This window comes from Palaemon carinicauda, chromosome 42 (assembly GCF_036898095.1).
Source record: "Palaemon carinicauda isolate YSFRI2023 chromosome 42, ASM3689809v2, whole genome shotgun sequence".
NCBI lineage: Eukaryota > Metazoa > Arthropoda > Malacostraca > Decapoda > Palaemonidae > Palaemon > Palaemon carinicauda.
Genome location: NC_090766.1, coordinates 53,366,208 through 53,388,115, shown reverse-complemented (window position 1 = coordinate 53,388,115; position 21,908 = coordinate 53,366,208). Strand labels below are relative to the sequence as shown.

The 21,908-nt window shown below is 32.9% G+C and overlaps 1 protein-coding gene across 1 annotated transcript in view; it reads left to right on the top strand.

Moving 5' to 3' along the window:
- Window positions 1–20,238, top strand: part of LOC137633337 (venom protease-like) — a 22,922-nt gene extending 2,684 nt beyond the window's left edge. The window contains exons 2-10 of the mRNA XM_068365585.1: window positions 4,048–4,104; window positions 5,195–5,353; window positions 6,939–7,038; window positions 10,715–10,889; window positions 11,888–12,024; window positions 13,952–14,112; window positions 15,575–15,670; window positions 17,266–17,417; window positions 18,269–20,238. Coding sequence (XP_068221686.1) covers window positions 4,053–4,104; window positions 5,195–5,353; window positions 6,939–7,038; window positions 10,715–10,889; window positions 11,888–12,024; window positions 13,952–14,112; window positions 15,575–15,670; window positions 17,266–17,417; window positions 18,269–18,430 — 1,194 coding nt within the window. The 5' untranslated portion in view covers window positions 4,048–4,052 and the 3' untranslated portion in view covers window positions 18,431–20,238. The remainder of the gene's footprint in view (window positions 1–4,047; window positions 4,105–5,194; window positions 5,354–6,938; window positions 7,039–10,714; window positions 10,890–11,887; window positions 12,025–13,951; window positions 14,113–15,574; window positions 15,671–17,265; window positions 17,418–18,268) is intronic.
- Window positions 20,239–21,908: the final 1,670 nt, after the last annotated feature.

The following is a 21,908-nucleotide window of genomic DNA, read 5'->3' as shown; positions in this document are numbered from 1 at the left end:
CTGCACAAGTCCTCGGGCTATATTGGCTCCTACTTTCTCAAGATTCCTTTTCAGTGACTTACGTATGGTTCTTAGTGCCCCTTTGATTTTTGGTACCACTTCCACTTTCAATTATTATTATTATTATTATTATTATTATTATTATTATTATTGTTGTTGTTGTTGCTGCTGTTTTTATTATTATTATTATTATTATTATTATTATTATTATTATTATTATTATTATTATTATCACAATTATTATTATTATTATTATTATTATTATTATTATTATTATTATTATTATTATTATTATCCTTGAAAAGCAGGATCTTACAAGCCTTAATTCTCGAACAGGGAAAGTAGCCCGGTGAGGAAAAGAAATGAAGATATGACAAATAAACTCATTATGAGAATTGAAAAAAATTTATATATAACATTTTAATATCAATAAAAAATTTAAATTACTGCATATCTGTCATATTCAAAATATGAAAAGAGTCTTAAGAGTCTTACTATTTTGCTGATTTTCTTGACTACATTTTAATTCTTTTACATCTTTACGTCTTTTAATCTCTAATATCCTTTCTTTTAAGTACACCTCTGTTCCAGAATTCTCCCAATTCTTATGTTATCCAACCATCCAATGATATTCCTCTTATTTTCTTTTTACGTTGTTGAATTTAAGTTCTTCCGGGGAAACCGATGGTGGCCAATGCGGTATAGTCCCTGTCAGGTGAACCCCAGACTAGGATCCAAGTCCCGGTCAAACTCGTTATTTCCTTTGATCGCTGCAACCTCACCATCCTTGCGAGCTAAGGATGGTGGATTTGCGGGAGCCTATAGGTCTATCTGAGTCATCAACAGCCATTACCTGGTCCTCCTTAATCCTAGCTTGGGTGGATATATATGGTCAGTCTCTAGGGTATTTTCCTTCTTGATAGGGCAATGTCACTACGCCTAGCCTCTGGTATTCATGAGCTGTCTTTGAACCTTTAAGCCATTTATTTCGGCGATCTCCTTTTAGAGAAATCTTGTTTGCGTTACAGCCTTGATATGGGCAATGACATTGCTGAAATAGATTGCGTTCTGCGTTTTGATTGAGGAAGTTTCGTCAGCCAGAATATGTCATTATTCAGGGCAGCCTTTAGGTTGCGTTGTGCTCTTGCATATGTAATGGCTACTTGCAAGGAGTATCAATTTCGCAAAGGATGTTTGTAGGATTTCCGGTGATTTTGGGTATGAATTCATTCTTCTTAAATGCTTCGAATCTTTGCTTTAAATTGTTGAGATAAACATGATAATTAAATAAATAAAAATAATATGAATAATTTAAGTTTTATATAAAAAATAAAAAGAGATTTCTCTTCATTCTCTCTTTCTGTGAACTACAGTTTTCTCGAAATTTTGCATCATGTTGGGAAATTGAAAAGGATAATCAGATAGACGAAGATAATATGAATAATTTAAGTTTTTTATTTAGAAAAAAAAATAAAAATAAAAAAAGATTCTGGTTCATTCCTGTTTATTTTTTTTAATTATTTATTTATTTATTTATTTTTTTTTTTAAATGTTAGGAAGCTACAGTTTCTCGAATTTTTGTATCATATTATAAAATTGAAAAATATAAACGGATAGACTTAAGGTAATATGTATAATTTAAGTTTTACATAAATAGAAAATTTAAGAGATATTCCGCTTAATTCTTGTTTTATTTTGTGGGTAGCGCGAAACCACACTTTTCTTTAAATGTACTTTTGAAACAATATCAACAAACGAAACTATATAAAATATATATATGTATATATATATATGTGTAAATATATATATAAATATATATATATATATATATATATATATATATATATATATATATATATATATATATATATAATATATATATATATATTTATATATATATATAAATATATATATATATATATATATATTTATATGTATATATATAAATATATATATATATATACTGTATATATGTATATAAATATATATATATATATATATATATATATATATATATATATATATATATATATATATATATATATACATATATATATATATATATATATATATATATATATATGTGTGTGTATATATATATATGTATATATATATATATATATACATATAGGCCCTATGTCAGATCCACACCTAAACCTAATTTCTTATTTCATGTAACATTAAATATTGCAAGAATCGTCTACTTAATTTTAAAGTAATCCTCTTGATAATAAAAAAAGAAAGCCTAGTGTAACAAAAAGAAATTCAATCTAGTCACAAAAGTAATACGAATCTACACCTAAACCTAATTTTTTGTTTTATGGAACATAAAATATTTCAAAAATTATCCATCTGCATTTAAAGTAATCCTTGTTATAAACGAAAACACTGCCAACTGGGAAAAAAAATGCCCTTCTAGTAACAAGAGTAATATGAATCCAGACCTAAACCTAATTTTTAGTTTTAGGTAACATATTGAATTATGAAAAAAAAAATGTCCATTTAGTTTTAAATTAATCCTCATTATAACGAAGAGACAGTCAAGTGAATTTTTTTTTTTAAATCCCCTTATTGAGATAAGGGTAATACGAATCCACATCTTAACTTAATTTTTGTTTAATGCAACATAAAATATTGCAAAAATTGTCCATCTAATTTTAAAGTAATCCTCGATATAAACGAAAACACTGCCAAGTTGAACACAAAAAAAAAAAAATCCCTTTCTTGTAATAAGAGTAATACGAATCCACACCTATACCTTTTTTTTTTTTTTTTTATGTAACATATAAAATGTTGCGATATTGTCCGTTTAGTTTTAAAGCAATCCTCGTTATAATAAATAAGACAGCCAAGCGGAAAAAAAATGCCTTCATTGTAACAAGGGTAATACGAATCAACACCTAAACCTAGTATTTTATTCTATATAAAATATTGAATATTGTAACAAAATTGTCCATTTAGTTTTAAAGTAATCCTCGTTATAAACGAAGAGACGGTCGAGTGAAACCCACCTCCCCCCCAAAAAAAAATAAAAAATAAAAATCCCCTTATAACAAGGGTAATACTAATCCACACCTAAACAAGTAAACAAGGAGACTGCAAAAAAAAAAAAAAAACTAATCCACACCTAAACAAGTAAACAAAGAGACAGTAAAGAAAAAAAAAAAAAAAGGACCTTTTTGTGGCGAGGGTAATGACCACTCACTTCAAAAGGGGGGTTCCCCATTCCTAGGAAAAGTCTAAGATTTCTTGTGGATGTTCCCGGGGACTTTCCCCAGGTGAAAGCGTAGTTACCACCTGGGGAACTTGTAATTACCTGGGGAAATACCTGAATTAGTCAGTACACGTGACAAAGAAACTACATATTCCAGTGAGGAAGGAGTCAGATTTATAAACATATTATTATTATTATTAACAAAGAAACTACATATTCCAGTGAGGAAGGAGTCAGATTTATAAACATATTATTATTATTGCTAACAAAGAAACTACATATTCCAGTGAGGAAGGAGTCAGATTTATAAACATATTATTATTATTATTATTATTATTATTATTATTATTATTAGCTAAGCTACAACCCTAGTTGGAAAAGCAAAGATGCTATAAGGACAAGGGCTCCACCAAGGAAAAATAGCTTATTGAGGAAAAGAAATAAGAAAATAAATAAACGGTATAAGAAGTAATGAACAATTGAAATAAAATATTAAAAAACATTAACGACATTAAATAGATATTTCATATACAAACTATAAAAAGACTTATATCAGCCTGTTCAACATAAAAAAACATTTGCTGCAAGTTTGAATTTTTTAAGTTCTACACTAGTCCTAGAAATGTAATTTTTTTATCACTACTCTCAAATGAAGCCAATTATTTTTAAACTCATCTAATGGATAAAGGAATATATATTCTGTATATTTATTTACAAACAAACAAACTTGTTATAATTTTGTCATTGCTCTATTTGCATCAGAGTTTTCAATTTAATGTTTTTGTCGCTTCTTTTACAAAAAGCAGCATTTTTATACTTTTCCTTAATTCCAGAAAACATGAGGGTATTCGGGATTGCCTTATTATTCCTATCAACAAGTTACGCGCAAGGTAAGATATCACTCGAAGTTCACTTCCAATTTATACACACACACACACACACGCACACACACACACACACACACACACACACATATATATATATATATATATATATATATGTATATGTATATATATATATATATATATATATATGTATATATATATAAACATATATATGTATATACATACATACATATATACAGTATATATGTGTGTATATATGTATATATGTGTACATATATAGATATATATATATGTATATATATATACATATATATATATACATGTGTGTATATATATATATATATATATATATATATATATATATATATATATATATATATATATATATATATATATATATATACAAATTATATTCCTCACGTAATACTAGGTATGCGACTTTTGACAAATAACGTTTCAGAAGATATTACCATAACCTACGATAATTTAAGAAGATATTTCGTAAAAATATTATAACAAAAGGCACTTTACATGCATCTTATTCTGATGAATTATCTACTAAATATAATTTAAATCTAAAGCTATCTCATATCATATATAAAACTGAAAAGTAATCCGTACTTGGATGTATTACTAAACAATGTCAAATTTCGAGTCTATTAAAAAAGTCAAAGTCTTAGAAAATTTATATAGAATAGCATATAGTGTTAAGACTTGTCTAAGGAAAAAGCCAATCTAAATCTAAATCTACAGCAATATTATATCATATTGAAGACAGAAAAGTAAACCGTACGTGAATGTATTATTAAAAAGAAATGTCAAATGTCGAGTCTATTAAAAAAGTCAAAGTCTTAGAAAATTTATATAGAATGGCATACAGTGTGAAGACTTGTCTAAGGAGACGGCCAATCTAAATCTAATGCTATCTCATATTATATTTCAGACAAAAAAGTAATCCGTGCGTGAATGTATTACTAAAAAAAAAATGTCAAATGTCGAGTCTATTAAAAATAGTCAAAGTCTTGGAAAATTTATGTAGAATAGCATACAGTGTTAAGACTTGTTTAAGGAGAAAGTCACGAAGAATTACGTAATACCCCAAGTCTCTTTACTCACGTTTACTTCCATCTTCCAGATGTCCTCTTCCCGGACCAATTAGGAGGGGGAGAGGAATCCGCGGTCCAGCAGATAGACGAAGATTTCTTCAATGGACTCAACGTGACGACTCGACAAAACTTCAACTTCCCCTCTTTCTCCTCCTCCGGCAACTGCTTCACTCCTGCCGGAGAGAGAGGTACGTATCTACAAGCATTGAAGGTTTAAAAGTTGTTCATGAGTAGCAGAGGACAAAACAATGTCCTAGATAATGACCATATATACATATACATACTTCAAAATTAAACTATTGTTCTCTAGTCTTGGGTAGTGCTATAGCCTCTGTACCATGGCCTTCCACTGTCTTGGGTTAGAGTTCTCTTGCTTGAGGTTAGCACATTACTCTGTTTCCTTATTTCATTTCCTCAATGGGCTGTTTTCCTTGTTGGAGCCCTTGGGCTTATAGCATTCTACTTTTCCTGCTGGGGTTGTAGCTTAGCTAGTAATAATAATCAGCACCCAAGGGCCCTCTCCATCAAGCTAGGACCAGGGAGGGCTAGGCAATGGCTGTTGTTGACTCAGCCCCATCCCCAAAACTCCAGCCCTAGCTTACAAGGATGACGAGGTTGCAAACACTATTAGAAGCTATCGGGCTTCATTTGGTCTTGAATTCTCTTCCAGCAGACTGACAGGAAGAAATGTTTCCAATAGGCCACCACAACACCAAGCTTCTTTTCTCGGGAGTAGTATTCCCAAAGGGGTTGTGGTGGCCGATGTGTAACATCCCTGACTGGTAAACGCCAGACTGGGGTTCAAGTCCGCATCAAATACGTTAGTTCCTTTAGTCACTGCAACCTCACCCTTCTTTTGAGCTAAGGATGGGGGTTTTGGGGGACCCTATAGATCTATCTGCTGAGTCATCAGCAGCCATTGCCTGGCTCTCCTTAGTGCTAGCTTGGGTCAAGAGGGGGTCATGGGTGCTGATCATATGTATATATGGTCAGTCTTTAAGGCAATGTCACATATAATTACAATAGTTTACTTCAGTAATCATAAGCATAAGAATATATAATTGCAATTTGTAATGTCGTTTAGATACTGAAGTGGAGAAATAACGTCAAAATTTGTCCCTTGTAATTAAGGTTTTGAGTATCCTTTTTTTTATTTTTTTTTCCAAAAAAAAAAAAACGTATTAAGTAATAATTGACTAGCTATAGATCATCGTGTCTTGAGCACTGGGAGATATTAATAGGCTGAAATATGATCTCGGGGAACAAATGGAGAAATTTTACAGCTTTATAGATAGGGTTATAATTCCTATATATTTTCATACTCTGAGCTCCTTTTAATATAGAATATTGATAAGACGTACAGCAATTCATTACAATTTCAGTCCTCCCAAAAAGAAATATAGGCTTATTATTATTATTATTATTATTATTATTATTATTATTATTATTAGTAGTAGTAGTAGTAGTAGTAGTAGTAGTAGTAGTAGTAGTATTTTATTGTTATTATTATTATTATTATTATTATTATTATTATTACGAGCTAAGCTATAACCCTATCAGAAAAAGAAGAATGCTATAAGCCCAATGACCCCAACAGGGAAAAATATCCCCGGAAGGAAAGGAAATAAATAATCTATAAGAGAAATAACAAATAACGAATACAAGATATCTTATGATCAGTAAAGAAGCTAAAATACTTTTATATATTGCCATTTAGTTTACTTGTTTTTATTTATGTTATGTACTTCAGTTCTAACACCAATAATCACGCAGGTATATGCGGACACCTGAGTCAGTGCAGGCAGTTCATTCCACTCGTCCAGCAATTGAAAGACCATTCGGTCCAGAGGTTCTTCAGGGAGCGTATCTGCAGGTAGGTTATAGATTTACCAAGTTATCTGCTGGTAGGTTATAGATATACCAAATTATCTGCAGGTAGGTTATAGATTTACCAAGTTATCTGCAGGTAGGTTATAGATTTATCAAGTTATCTGCTGGTAGGTTATAGATTTACCAAGTTATCTGCAGGTAGGTTATAGATTTATCAAGTTATCTGCTGGTAGGTTATAGATATACCAAATTATCTGCAGGTAGGTTATAGATTTACCAAGTTATCTGCAGGTAGGTTATAGATTTATCAAGTTATCTGCTGGTAGGTTATAGATATACCAAATTATCTGCAGGTAGGTTATAGATTTACCAAGTTATCTGCAGGTAGGTTATAGATATACCAAGTTATCTGCAGGTAGGTTATAGATTTACCAAGTTATCTGCAGGTAGGTTATAGATTTACCAAGTTATCTGCGGGTAGGTTATAGATTTACCAAGTTATCTGCAGGTAGGTTATAGATTTATCAAGTTATCTGCGGGTAGGTTATAGATTTACCAAGTTATCTGCAGGTAGGTTATAGATTTACCAAGTTATCTGCGGGTAGGTTATAGATTTACCAAGTTATCTGCGGGTAGGTTATAGATTTATCAAGTTATCTGCGGGTAGGTTATAGATTTACCAAGTTATCTGCAGGTAGGTTATAGATTTACTAAGTTATCATCGGGTAGGTTATAGATTTACCAAGTTATCTGCAGGTAGGTTATAGATTTACCAAGTTATCTGCGGGTAGGTTATAGATTTACCAAGTTATCTGCGGGTAGGTTATAGATTTACCAAGTTATCTGCGGGTAGGTTATAGATTTACCAAGTTATCTGCGGGTAGGTTATAGTTTTACCAAGTTATCTGCAGGTAGGTTATAGATTTACCAAGTTATCTGCTGGTAGGTTATAGATTTACCAAGTTATCTGCTGGTAGGTTATAGATTTACCAAGCTATCTGCTGGTAGGTTATAGATTTACCAAGTTATCTGCAGGTAGGTTATAGATTTACCAAGTTATCTGCGGGCAGGTTATAGATTAGCAAGTTATCTGCAGGTAGGTTATAGATTTACCAAGTTATCTGCAGGTAGGTTATAGATTTACCAAGTTATCTGCAGGTAGGTTATAGATTTAGCAAGTTATCTGCTGGTAGGTTATAGATTTACCAAGCTATCTGCTGGTAGGTTATAGATTTACCAAGCTATCTGCTGGTAGGTTATAGATTTACCAAGCTATCTGCTGGTAGGTTATAGATTTACCAAGTTATCTGCAGGTAGGTTATAGATTTACCAAGTTATCTGCAGGTAGGTTATAGATTTAGCAAGCTATCTGCTGGTAGGTTATAGATTAGCAAGTTATCTGCAGGTAGGTTATAGATTTACCAAGTTATCTGCAGGTAGGTTATAGATTTACCAAGTTATCTGCAGGTAAGTTATAGATTTACTAAGTTATCTGCAGGTAGGTTATAGATTTACTAAGTTATCTGCAGGTAGGTTATAGATTTACTAAGTTATCTGCAGGTAAGTTATAGATTTATCAAGTTATCTGCAGGTAGGTTATAGATTTACTAAGTTATCTGCAGGCAAGTTATAGATTTACCAAGTTATCTGCAGGTAGGTTATAGATTTACCAAGTTATCTGCAGGTAAGTTATAGATTTACTAAGTTATCTGCAGGTAGGTTATAGATTTACCAAGTTATCTGCTGGTAGGTTATAGAATTATCAAGTTATCTGCAGGCAAGTTATAGATTTACCAAGTTATCTGCAGGTAGGTTATAGATTTACCAAGTTATCTGCAGGTAAGTTATAGATTTACTAAGTTATCTGCAGGTAGGTTATAGATTTACTAAGTTATCTGCAGGTAAGTTATAGATTTACTAAGTTATCTGCAGGTAGGTTATAGATTTACTAAGTTATCTGCAGGCAAGTTATAGATTTACTAAGTTATCTGCAGGTAGGTTATAGATTTACTGAGTTATCTAGGTTATAGATTTACCAAGTTATCTGCAGGTAGGTTATAGATTTACTAAGTTATCTAGGTTATAGATTTACCAGGTTATCTGCAGGTAGGTTATAGATTTACGAAGTAAATATAAAAAAATGTCAATTTCTGAACGTTTTTCTACTACACTTAAAAATTTGAATTAAAAACGGTAAATGCCTGGCAACATTTATTCCGGGATTTTTTACCGTCTTGAAAACGGATATATTGAGGTAAATGAGGGATATTACGGAAACCATCCGGTAAAAGATGACAACAAATTAAGGTAAAATTACGGCCGCCTGTATTTTACTGAAATGAGACAGAGAACAATATATTTTTATGGAGAATTTCCCATTAAAATCACGGTTTTTTTAACACTGTAGGTCATAGATTTACCAAACATTCATCATCATCATCATCATCTCCTCCTACGCCTACTGACGCAAAGGGCCTCGGTTAGATTCCGCCAGTCGTCTCTTTCTTGAGCTTTTAAATCAATGCTTCTCCATTCATCATCCCCCACTTCCCGCTTCATAGTCTTCATCCCTGTAGGCCTGGGTCTTCCAATTCTTCTAGTGTCTTGTGGAGCCCAGTTGAAGGTTTGGTAAAACATTCTCTCTTGGGGAATGCGAAGAGCATGACCAAACTATCTTCATCTACCCCTCTTCAATTTTCTCGTGATATGTCATCATCATCATCTCCTCCTACGCCTACGGATGCAAAGGGCCTCGGTTAGATATCGCCAGTCGTCTCTATCTTGAGCTTTTAAATCAATACTTCTCCATTCATCATCATCTACTTCACGCTTCATAGTCTTCAGCCCTGTAGGCCTGGGTCTTCCAACTCTTCTAGTGCCTTGTGGAGCCCAGTTGAAGGTTTGGTGAAATAGTCTCTCTTGGGGAATGCGAAGAGCATGTCCAAACCATCTCCATCTACCCTCGATCAATTTTCTCCTAAAACGTCACTATCTTCATCATCATCATCTCCTACGCCTATTGACGCAAAGGGCCTCGGTTAGATTTCGCCTGTCGTCTCTATCTTGAGCTTTTAATTTAATACTTCTACATTCATCATCTACTTCACGCTTCATAGTCCTGGGTCTTCCAACTCTTCTAGTGCCTTGTGTAGCATTTCCATAAGAATTCTTTATCTAGAATTTAGTCCAATAAATCTAATAGCATTCATGCACCATTTTATATAGGTGCAGGTTCGAATCCTGCTTTGGTTAGGTATCTGTAGACAGATTATAGATTTACCAAATAAATATGTATATAAAAAATCAATTTATGAACTCTTTTCTACCGTGTATTCATATCATTTCTATAGTTTTTTTTCTATTTTGAATTTAGTACATTAAATCTAATGTTATTCCTACACCACTCTATATGAGTACAGGTTCGAATCCTCGTGAGGTTAGGTCAATGCAGGTAGGTGATATATTTACCAAACAAACAATGGAAAAAAAATGTTAATTTCAGAACACTTTTCTACCATACCATGTATTCTTTTCATTTCCATGTATTTTTTTTTTTGAATTAAGTCAATTAAATCCAATATCATTCATACACCACTTTATATAGTTACAAGTTCGAATCCTGGTTAGGTTACATATACTCATCTTATATGAAATGAGGTGTTCAAAATCCCATCCACTGTTTGAAAGAAGAAGCTTTAACCATTTGCAAATCCTTCCAGGCTATTCCTCCGGACGGTGCACGTGTGCTGCCCTCTCGGCCAAGCAGTCTTGCCCGTGAGCAACTTCGCACCGGGCGGCTTCCCCAACCGGCCACCCCAGTCCTCCGTCATCCCATCGGAGAACGAGTGCGGGATTCCGGGTGTGCCTCGAGTGACCGGAGGCGTCGAGTCTCAGGTAAAGTTTACGTAAGGGAACACTGTGGCCGGTTTATGTTCTTCTTCTTCTGCTCCTTTTTTTTTTTTTTTACCTTTTTCTTCTTCTTCTCCAGTTTCTTCTTCTGCTTCTTCTTCTTTTTCTTCTTCTATTTCTTCTTCTTCTTCTTCTTCTTCTGCTTCTTCTTCTGCTTCTGCTTCTGCTTCTGTTTCTTCATCTTCTTCTTCTGCCTTTTCTTCTTCTTCTTCTTCTTCTTCTTCTTCCTCTTCTTCTTCTGTTGATTGTCAGGAGTTTTTTTTCTGAACGGGGGTTTTCCGACTAGATGTCATAGTCCTCAATTTCTTTATCCGAGAAATAGATTACTATAGATTCACCTCTTTTAAGGGAACAAGACGTTGGGATAAACATATACATATATTCAAGACATAATTACTAGTCTATGAGAAGTACTAATGATACTGAAGACCCCTTCAGATATTTTGTTTTTTACGCTTTTGTGAATTTCCTATTGATAACTATTTTGGCTCTATTTGAAGGTTTACATATCATGTGTATTTGCGTTAAATTTATCATTCTTGAATATATATCTCTATGTATGTATAGATAGATAAATAGATATTTAAATAGATAGATGGATAGATAGACAGATATGTGTGGTGTACACATATATATGTGTACGTATGTACGGAATATATATATATATATATATATATATATATATATATATATATATATATATATATATATATATATATATATATATATATACATATATATATATATATATATATATATATATATGTGTGTGTGTGTTTATATGTATATATGTACATATATATGTATGTATGTATGTATGTATGTATATATATATATATATATATATATATATATATGTATGTGTGTGCGTGTACGTGTCTATCTGTATGTGTGTTCATGCGTACAATTGAATACATTCACACCAGCAATAGCTCTACAGTATCTAATTTCAATATTAATTCCCCTATTTCATGATATTGCAGCCCGGTTTCTGGCCCTGGCTAGCAGCGGTGGGACAGAGAATTTTGAGGAACCAGTTCTTCGTTAATTGCGGAGGAACTCTGATCACCCAGAGACACGTCATCACGGCTGCCCACTGCTTCGGGGGCCCAGACGACCCGTAAGTAGTACCCTTCGTGGGCTATGACCCTATACCCAGACCGTGGCTATGACTGATTGTCAAAGAGACCCCGTCCGGAGATACGGCCCGGGCAATCTGTGTGTATGTGCAAGTTAAAAGTTCCCTGCAGCTTCTTTCATCACCATCATCATCATCATCTCCTCCTACTCCTATTGATGCAAAGGGCCTCGGTTAGATTTCGCCAGTCGTCTCTATCTTGAGATTTTAATTCAATACTTCTACATTCATCAACTCCTACTTCGCGACTCATAATCTTAAGCCATGTAGGCCTGGATCTTCCAACTCTTCTAGTGCCTTGTGGAGCTCAACTGAACGGTTGGTGAACTAATATTTTGGGGAGTGTGAAAAGCATGCCCAAACCATCTCCATCTACCCCTCATCATGATCTCATCCACATATGGCCCTCGAGTAATTGCTCTTATAGACTTTCTTGTTTGTTTGGTTTTTATTGCCTTGGTTAATCCAAGAACATTGATTTGGTGTTGGGTTGTGGGTAGAAAGTCTGTTCGTAGTAGATTCTCGCTATCGACCAATCTTACGTTTACCAGATTTCCTTCTTATTTGCTTTTTTCATTCCTGGTCGCGTCATTTAAAGGTTTAGTGGTTTGTAGGCGTATATGAATGCTACAAAGTCAACAAATCGTCGGGTTTAATATGGAATAGATATCAAGTTATTACAAATGGCATTTGGCCTATTGTATTAGATGATATAATAATAATATTATTATTATTATTATTATTATTATTATTATTATTACTTGCTAAGCTACAACCCTAGTTAGAAAAGCAAGATGCTTTAAGCCCAGGGGCCCCAACAGGGAAAATAGCCCAGTGAGGAAAGGAAACAAGGAAAAATAATATATTTTAAGAACAATGACATTAAATAAATATTTCCTATATAAACTATGAAAACTTTAACAAAACAAAAGGAAGAAAAATGAGATAGAATAGTGTGTCCGAGTGTACCCCCAAACTAGAGAACTCTAATCCAAGACAGTGGAAGACCATAGTACAGAGGCTATGGCACTTCCTAAGACTAGAGAACAATGGTTTGATTTTGGAGTGTCTTTCTCCTAGAAGAGCTGCTCACCATACCTAAAGAATCTCTTTTACCCTTACCAAGAGGAAAGTAGCCACTGGACAATTACAGTGCAGTAGTTAACCCCTTGGGTAAAGGATCGTTTGGTAATCTCAGTGTTGTCAGATGAATGAGGACAGAGGAGAATCTGTAAAGAATAGGCCGACTATTCGGTGTACGTGTAGGCAAAGGGAAAGTGAACCGTAACTAGAGAGAAGGATGCAATGCAGTACTGTCTGGCCAGTCAATGGACCACATAACTCTCTAGCGGTAGTATTTCAACGGGTAAATATTGGTTTATCACAATATTTTTTCATCTTATCTTTGTTATTTCTAGTTAGATTTGTGTTCGTCTCTCTGCATCTTCGTAAGTCGAATGCTTGTAAGTTGGGTACCTTCTGACATTCCAGGAAATATTAATGTTATAAAATCTATTATTCAATGTTGTTTATGAATGAAAATGGATATTAGATTCCAGGAAATACTAATGTTATAAAATCTATTATTCAATGTTGTTTATGAATGAAAATGGATATTAGTTTCCAGGAAATACTAATGTTATAAAATCTATTATTCAATGTTGTTTATGAATGAAAATGGATATTAGATTCCAGGAAATACTAATGTTATAAAATCTATTATTCAATGTTGTTTATGAATGAAAATGGATATTAGATTCCAGGAAATATTAGTGTTATAAAATCTATTATTCAATGTTGTTTATGAATGAAAATGGATATTAGATTCCAGGAAATATTAGTGTTATAAAATCTATTATTCAATTTATGAATGAAAACGAATGTTAATAACAGAAGATATCTATTTCAGAAATCTAGTGAGACTAGGAGAGCACCATCTCGATCACGACAATGCTGGCGAGAGGCCCCAGGAATTTCGCATCGCAGGAGTAAGGACCAATTCCTACAATCGTAACACTCACGAAAATGATATCGCCATCGTCATTATGGATCGACCTGTTACTTATAATGGTACGTGAACTTATATATTATAGGTGTTTTTTAATGATTCACTTAAAGAGATATAATTGTCTTCATGCCACTGTTGATGATTTTTTTTAACTTTCTTATTGAAAGTGTTTTGTTGAAAACAATTTTACGTTTAAAGAGATATTAATGTCTTTAGAGAGAGAGAGAGAGAGAGAGAGAGAGAGAGAGAGAGAGAGAGAGAGAGAGAGAGAGAGAGAGAGAGAGAGAGTGTGTGTGTGTGTGTGTGTGTTTGCGTGTACTTATATATGTATGTATAAATCACTCACTCACTCACTAAATCCTGTCCGGAATTCTCCGGGTTGGGTCCTGCATCTGATATCGCCATTCTCTCCAGAGACTCCTATCCAATGCCATCTGTGCCAGCTGCTGAAATGTCTCGCCTCTATTTGCTTTCTTGAAGGTTTTCACCCATGTATCTCTTGGTCGTCCTCTCGGTCTATTTCCGGCCACTTGACCATGAAGCACTATCTTTGGCCATCTGTCCTGTTTCATCCTCTGTACATGCCCAAACCATCTCCTCTGAATATCTTCCACTCTAATCAGAATTGTGTCCTTAACACCAGCCATTTCTCTCACTCTCTCGTTCGTAATTCTGTCCTCCCATCTTACACCACAGATTCTTCTCAGACATTTCATTTCAAAGGCTAATAACTTTTTCTCTTCTCTCTTCTTCAGTATCCAGCATTCAGCACCGTATATCACTGTGGGGATTAATATTGCTCTTAATATCCTAATTTTCAACTTAATGGATATATTTCTATCTTTCCAGATTCTTCTTAGCCTTCCAAATGCTTTCTGGCCGCTTGAGTTTCGGTCTTGAATTGCTCTTTCCATCTTTCCATCTGCTGTGAAAAACACTCCCAAATATTTGAACTCATTGACTAGTTCCACTTCTCCCTCTGATATCTGTATTTCTAAGGCCTCTCTCTGGCGTCCTATTTTCATGCTTTTGGTTTTCTCTCTATTTATCACTAATTCATACCTACTGCACTGCTCCTCCACCATTCTCAACACCCTCTGAAGTATATATATATATATATATATATATATATATATATATATATATATATATATATATATATATATATGTATATATATATATATGCATATGTATATAATTTGTGTATGAATATATATATATATATATATATATATATATATATATATATATACACATACATAGATATATATATATATATATATATATATATATATATATATATATATATATATATATATATATATATATATACATTATACATATTCATATACATGTACATATTTTTGTGTATACTATACATATAATCATGCATACGTGTATTTGTGTACACATATACCATACTGTATATACATGCAAATTATGTCTCTAAAAGAAACGTGCACATTTTTTTTTTTTTCTTTTTTTTTTGCAATGTTGTTTCATAAAGATTCGTTTTCCCTCCAGACTTCATTCGCCCAGCTTGTCTTCCATTCAACTTCCAGAACGAAGATTTTAACGGGAAATCACTCACAGTCGTTGGATGGGGCAGAACCTCGTTTGGTAAGCTTACCATCTCTTAGAAATAAGATTATTTTATCTTTTAATAAGAAATACACATTAACTATTACTATTTATAATGCATATACAGCATAGGGTATTTATATGAATATTTGTTTTTATTTAACATAGGTATAGTGTATCTACAATCACAATTTTTACTATTTATCATCATCATCTTCTCCTACGCCTATTAACGCAAAGGGCCTCGGTTAGATTCCGCCAGTCGTCTCTATCTTGAGGCTTTTAATTCAATATTTCTTCATTCGTCATCTCCTACTTCACGATTTATAGTACTCAGCTATGTAGGCCTGGGTCTTCCAAGTCTTCTCGTGCCTTGTGGGGTTCAACTGAACGTTTGGTGAACTAATCTCTCTTGGGGAGTGCGAAGAGCATACCTAAACCCTCTCCATCCACCCCTCACCATGATCTCATCCACATCTGGCACTAGAGTAATCTCTCTTGTAGTTTCATTTCTAATCCTGTCTTGCCATTTAACTCCCAATATCCTTTATTAGGAAATACACATTTACAATTACAATATATATATATATATATATATATATATATATATATATATATATATATATATATATATGTGTGTGTGTATATATATACATATATTTATATATATATATATATATATATATATATATATATATATATATATATATATATATATATATATATATACACATCATAGTATATTCACATGAGTAATTTTTTATTTAACATAGGTATACACTTCGATTGCAATTTTACTATTTATCTAGATATGTTTTTAATATATTGGTATATACAGAATCTTTACTAGAAAATATGATCACTTTATAAAACTTAATATTTACGTGTTTTCTATTTGTGAAAATTTGTAGTTGTTTGTGACATCGAAGTAATTCTTTAATCAATCAACGCAGATGAATTATAATATAAATCAGACGGTTTTGAACTTTCTTCTTTGTGTCTTAAAACAGCTTATGAATTACGGTTTCTTATTCCAACTTGAAGTCTTTCCATATCGTAGGTTATCCTTCTTCTTCGTCTTGTCCTTCTTCTCTTACAGTTTCCAACGCAAAATTCAGTCCATATCGTATGTTATTCTTCTACTTCCAACAGAAAACCAGTCTCGCTCCATATCGTTTTTAGTCTTGTTATTGTTCTTCTTCTTCTTCTTCTTCTTCTTCTTCTTCAGACCAGACTCCCTCCATATATCGTATGTTAGTCTTGTTGTTAGTGTTCTTCTTTTTCTTCATATATCGTATGTTAGTCTTGTTGCTTTTGTTGTTGTTCTTCTTCTAGAGTTTCCAACACTAGACTTACTCCATATATCGTATGTTAATCTTGTTGTTGTTGCTGTTCTTCTTCTTCTTCAGTTTTCAACACCAGACTCTCTCCATATACTGTATGTTAGTCTTATTGTTATTGCTGTTGTTCTTCTTCAGTTTCCAACACCAAAATCAGTCCATGTCGTATGTTAGTCTTTTTTTGTTGTTCTTCTTCAAACCAGACTCACTCCATATATCGTATGTTAGACTTGTTGCTGCTCCTCTTCTACAGTTTCCAACATCAGACTCACTCCATAATATCGTCTGTTACAGAGAACCGTGCGACTTCCAAGGTCCCAATGCAGGCTCAAGTCCCAATCGTGAATAGGAACACCTGTTTCAGAGCTTATCAGAGGCTGAGAAATAAACCACTTGTTGACGACAAAGTTTTGTGCGCCGGAGTTGGTGGACAAGATTCTTGTAACGTAAGTACTATTACGACAACATTTCTATATATCTATCTACCTACCTAAGTATCTATCTATCTAATTATCTGTATTTCTGGTGCAAATCTAAACGTCGGTGGGTATTCAATGATATTTTTTATACGTGCAACCTTTTGTTTTACATCAATTATTGAAAAATATTAGGATCTTTTTAGATAAAGAAAGCTCTCTGAGCATGAAGTAAACAAGAGATTCAGCATCTCTTACTTTAACTTCAATGGAATCATTCAGCTGGTAAGTCTTTTATTGATGAAATTGGTGGTTACTATTATTATTATTATTATTATTATTATTATTATTATTATTATTATGAGGATGATGATGATTATTATTATTATCATTATTATTATTATTATTATTATCAGTAAAACTATTACTGTTATTACTATTATTATTATTATTATCATTATAATTATTATCACTCTTATCATTATTATTATTATTATTATTATTATTATTATTATTATTATTATTACAGGGTGACAGTGGAGGTCCTCTTAACTACCTAGCTCTACCTCATTATTATTATTAATATTATTATCATTATTATTATCATTATTATAGGGTGACAGTGGAGGCCCTATGAACTACCTAGCTTCACTTCATTATTATTATTATTATTATTATTATTATTATTATTATTATTATTATTATTATTATTATTATGCTTTACCTCATTATTATTATTATTATTGTTATTATTATTATTATTATTATTATTATTATTATTATTATTATTATGCTTTAACTCATTATTATTATTATTATTATTATTATTATTATTATTATTATTATTATTATTATTATTATTATTATTATTATCATTACAGGGTGACAGTGGAGGCCCTCTGAACTACCTGGCTCTACCCCAAGGACGATTCTACCTAGCGGGCGTCGTATCCTTTGGTGTCGAATGCGCCCGGCCGGACTACCCGGGCGTCTACACCCGCGTCACCAAGTTCCTGAACTGGATTCAGCAAAACGTTCAGTAGAAGATTCAACCGTCGGCGATGATTCCATCTTGCGGTAAACGGATTGTCCATCACTGAGGCTGTAGAATATTTTGTGTTGGTTGGAAGAGGAAAGGTGAATGGAATTATGTGGAAGAGTGTTAGAGAATGAGATCTTTGGAGGTAGTGAGGAAGGATGTGGAGGTTGTTGAACTAGATGTAGGGAATAGAAAAAAAGGGGAAATTTGACACTCGTGGGACTAAGAAGAAGAAGAAGGAGGAGGAGGAGGAGAAGGAGAGGAAGGTTGGAAAAAAAAGAAAAAGAAGAAAAAGAAATGAAAGAAGAAGAATAAAAAGAAGAATACAAGGAAAAATAAGAAAAAGAAAAAGAAAAAGAAAGAAGAAGAAAAAGAAAAAGAAAAAAGAAACATAAAGAAGAAGAAGAAGAAAAAAAAAGAAAAAGAAACTGGAGTCACAATAGCGTTGGTCATAGAAGGGGGAGTGCAGATTGAGGGATTTCGCATATGCATACTCTACAACAGGGATTTTTGACCTGGGGTCTTATACCCCAGCAGTATAATTTTTCACTCTTCAGGGGCTACATTGGATCTGAGAGAATAGCCATTACTGCTCAATACATGACCTGATTTACATTGACATTTAATAATAGAATTTTATCACAAAATCTGTTTTTCTGTTTTTCTTTTTCATCCTCAGTTTTAGGAGTTCATATAAATCTATGAAAATCTAAATCGTGCAGAACAAAAAGGTTAGGGACTAGAATGACACCAGCAAGGGATATTCGAAGATACAAGATACGTAGAAAATTGTGCTAAAATTTTCTATGCATTGCATGAAAAGTAAAAAAGTGAAAATCGCTCAAAAGGGTTGTTGTGGCCTGACTGGTAACGTCTCTGCCTGGTGTTTGCCAGATGGGTGTTCGAGTCCCGCTCAGACTCGTTAGTGCTTTTAGCGTCTGCAACCTTACCATCCTTGTGAGCTAAGGTTTGGGGTGTTTGGGGGAGCCTATAGGTCTATCTGCTGAGTCATCAACAACCATTACCTGGCCCTCCCTGGTCTTAGCTTGGATGGAGAGGGGGCTTGGGCGCTGATCATATAATATATATGGTCAGTCTCTAGGGCATTGTCCTGCTTGCTAGTTCAATGTCACTGTCCCTTGCCTCTGCCATTCATGAGTGACCTTTCAACCTTTAATATAATTCTATCTCAAAACCTATTTCACTGTTCTTTATAATCCTTAATTTTAGTTAGTAGAAATCCATGAAAAAAAAATCTACTGTAAGTCGTACATAGATCAAAAAGGTTAGGAAACCCTACACAACATCCTTAATTAACTAAATCGGAAACAAGGTATACGAAGGTACAATATACGTAGAAAACTGTGCTAAACTTTTCTAAGCATTACAGGAAAAGTTAAAACGTGAAAAAAGTAAAAAAAAAAAAAGTGAAAAATTGCTCAACAGTGATCTACCTGTGAGGTATAAAAGTTTATTAACTTTGAAAGATACTCTGATAAAAATCGTTACCCATTATAGCAGCAAATAAGGGCTGGAGACTGAACATTGAAAAAGAAAAATTATTCATGTAAGGTTTTATTTACATTTTAGAATAATTTCCATAGAAATTTCATCGGTCATAAAGACATATAATATATTATATATTACATTTACCTACTGCTCATCATCGCAAAATTTGAAAGTGCTTTCTGTGATATTTCAAAAAAAGGAGTTAACTGAGTGTTATTAACATTGTATGAATGGGAAAACTAAAAAATGTAACAGAGTTTTGAAAGAAGCTATATTGTTAGTTGTAAATAAATGTTTAATTCAGTGAACTGGTTTTATTACAAAGTATATATGCTTATGAATTCGCTCTATCATTTTTAAATGTTTAATGTTAATTCTTGGAATTAACAGATTTAAAAAGAAGCAAAGTATACATAGTAGTCGTGAAACTACATACAAACTTTTATTATTATTATTATTATTATTATTATTATTATTATTATTATTATTATTATTATTATTATTATTATTGTTATTATTATTATTATTATTATTATTATTATTATTTATTAATATTATTACTTTCTAGATGCTATACGCCCTGTTCTTTACATATTCTCCTCTGTCCTCATACACCTGACAACACTGAGATTACCAAACAAATTTTCCTCCCTCAAGGGGTTAACTAAAGCAATGTAATTGTGCAGTGGCTACTTACCCCTTGGTAAGGGTAGAAGAGACTCATTAGCTATGGTTAAACAGCTCTTTCTAGGAGAAGAACACTCCAAAATCAAACCAGTGTTTTCTAGTCCTGGGTAGTGCCATAGCCTCTGTATCATGACCTTCCACTGTCTTGGGTTAGAGTTCTCCTGCTTGAGGGTACACTCGGGCCCACTATTCTATCTTATTCCTCTTCCTCTTGTTTTTGAAATTTTTATAGTTTATACATGCAAGATTTTTTAATGTTGTTATTGTTCATGATATATTTTATATTAGTTATTAATTACTTCTCTTGTAGTTTCCTTATTTCCCTTTCCTCACTGTGGTATTTTCCCTGTTGGAGACCTCAGGTTTATAGCATCTTACTTTTCTAACTAGGGTTGTAGCTTAGCAAGTAATAATAATAATAATAATAATAATAATAATAATAATAATAATAATAATAATAATAATAAATGGAGATGGTTTCTTTCCTGTATAGGGCAGTGGCTCACTCTTAGCCACTCAGAACACCGTGCACATTCACATTACTTTAATATACGGGCTGCTATGAAACAATCTAACACACAAACATGAAGTTTCGTAACAAACTCAAAACAATCCAACATAAAAACAAAAATATTTCCTAAAAACACAAGCACTCCCTAAGAGAGATTAGTTCACCAAACCTTCTACTAGGCTCCACAAGTCACTAGGCCTACATGGCTGAAGACTAGAAGCGTGAAGTGGGAGATGATGAATAGTAAAGTATCGAATTAAAAGCTCCTAAGCTACAACCCTAATTGGAAAAGCAAGATGCTATAAGCCCAGGGGCCCCAACAGGGAAAATAGCCCAGTGAGGAAACAAGGAAAAATAAAATATTTTAAGAACAGTAACAACATTAAGATATTTATTTCCTGTATAAACTATAACAACGTTAACAAAACCAGGGGAAGAGAAATTAGATACTATAGTGTACCAGAGTGTACCCTCAAGCAAGAGAACTCTAACCCAAGATAGTGGAAGACCGTTGTACAGAGGCTATGTTGACCTGCATATGTCTTATATCTATAATTGAGACGACATAGTTCGAAGAGTCGCCACTACGAGGCGTCCAGAATTCCATTCATTAAGATAATCTGTTTTCTTATGTGACTGGTAATGGACAAACAATTCCATATGCAAAGATAACAGAGAAAGTTTATGCTAGTACCTTGGGTGGCTGTAGTGAGGTGATATTTGAAGTGTAATCCTTTGCTAAAACAGCTAAATGCATACTTAACACATAAATTTT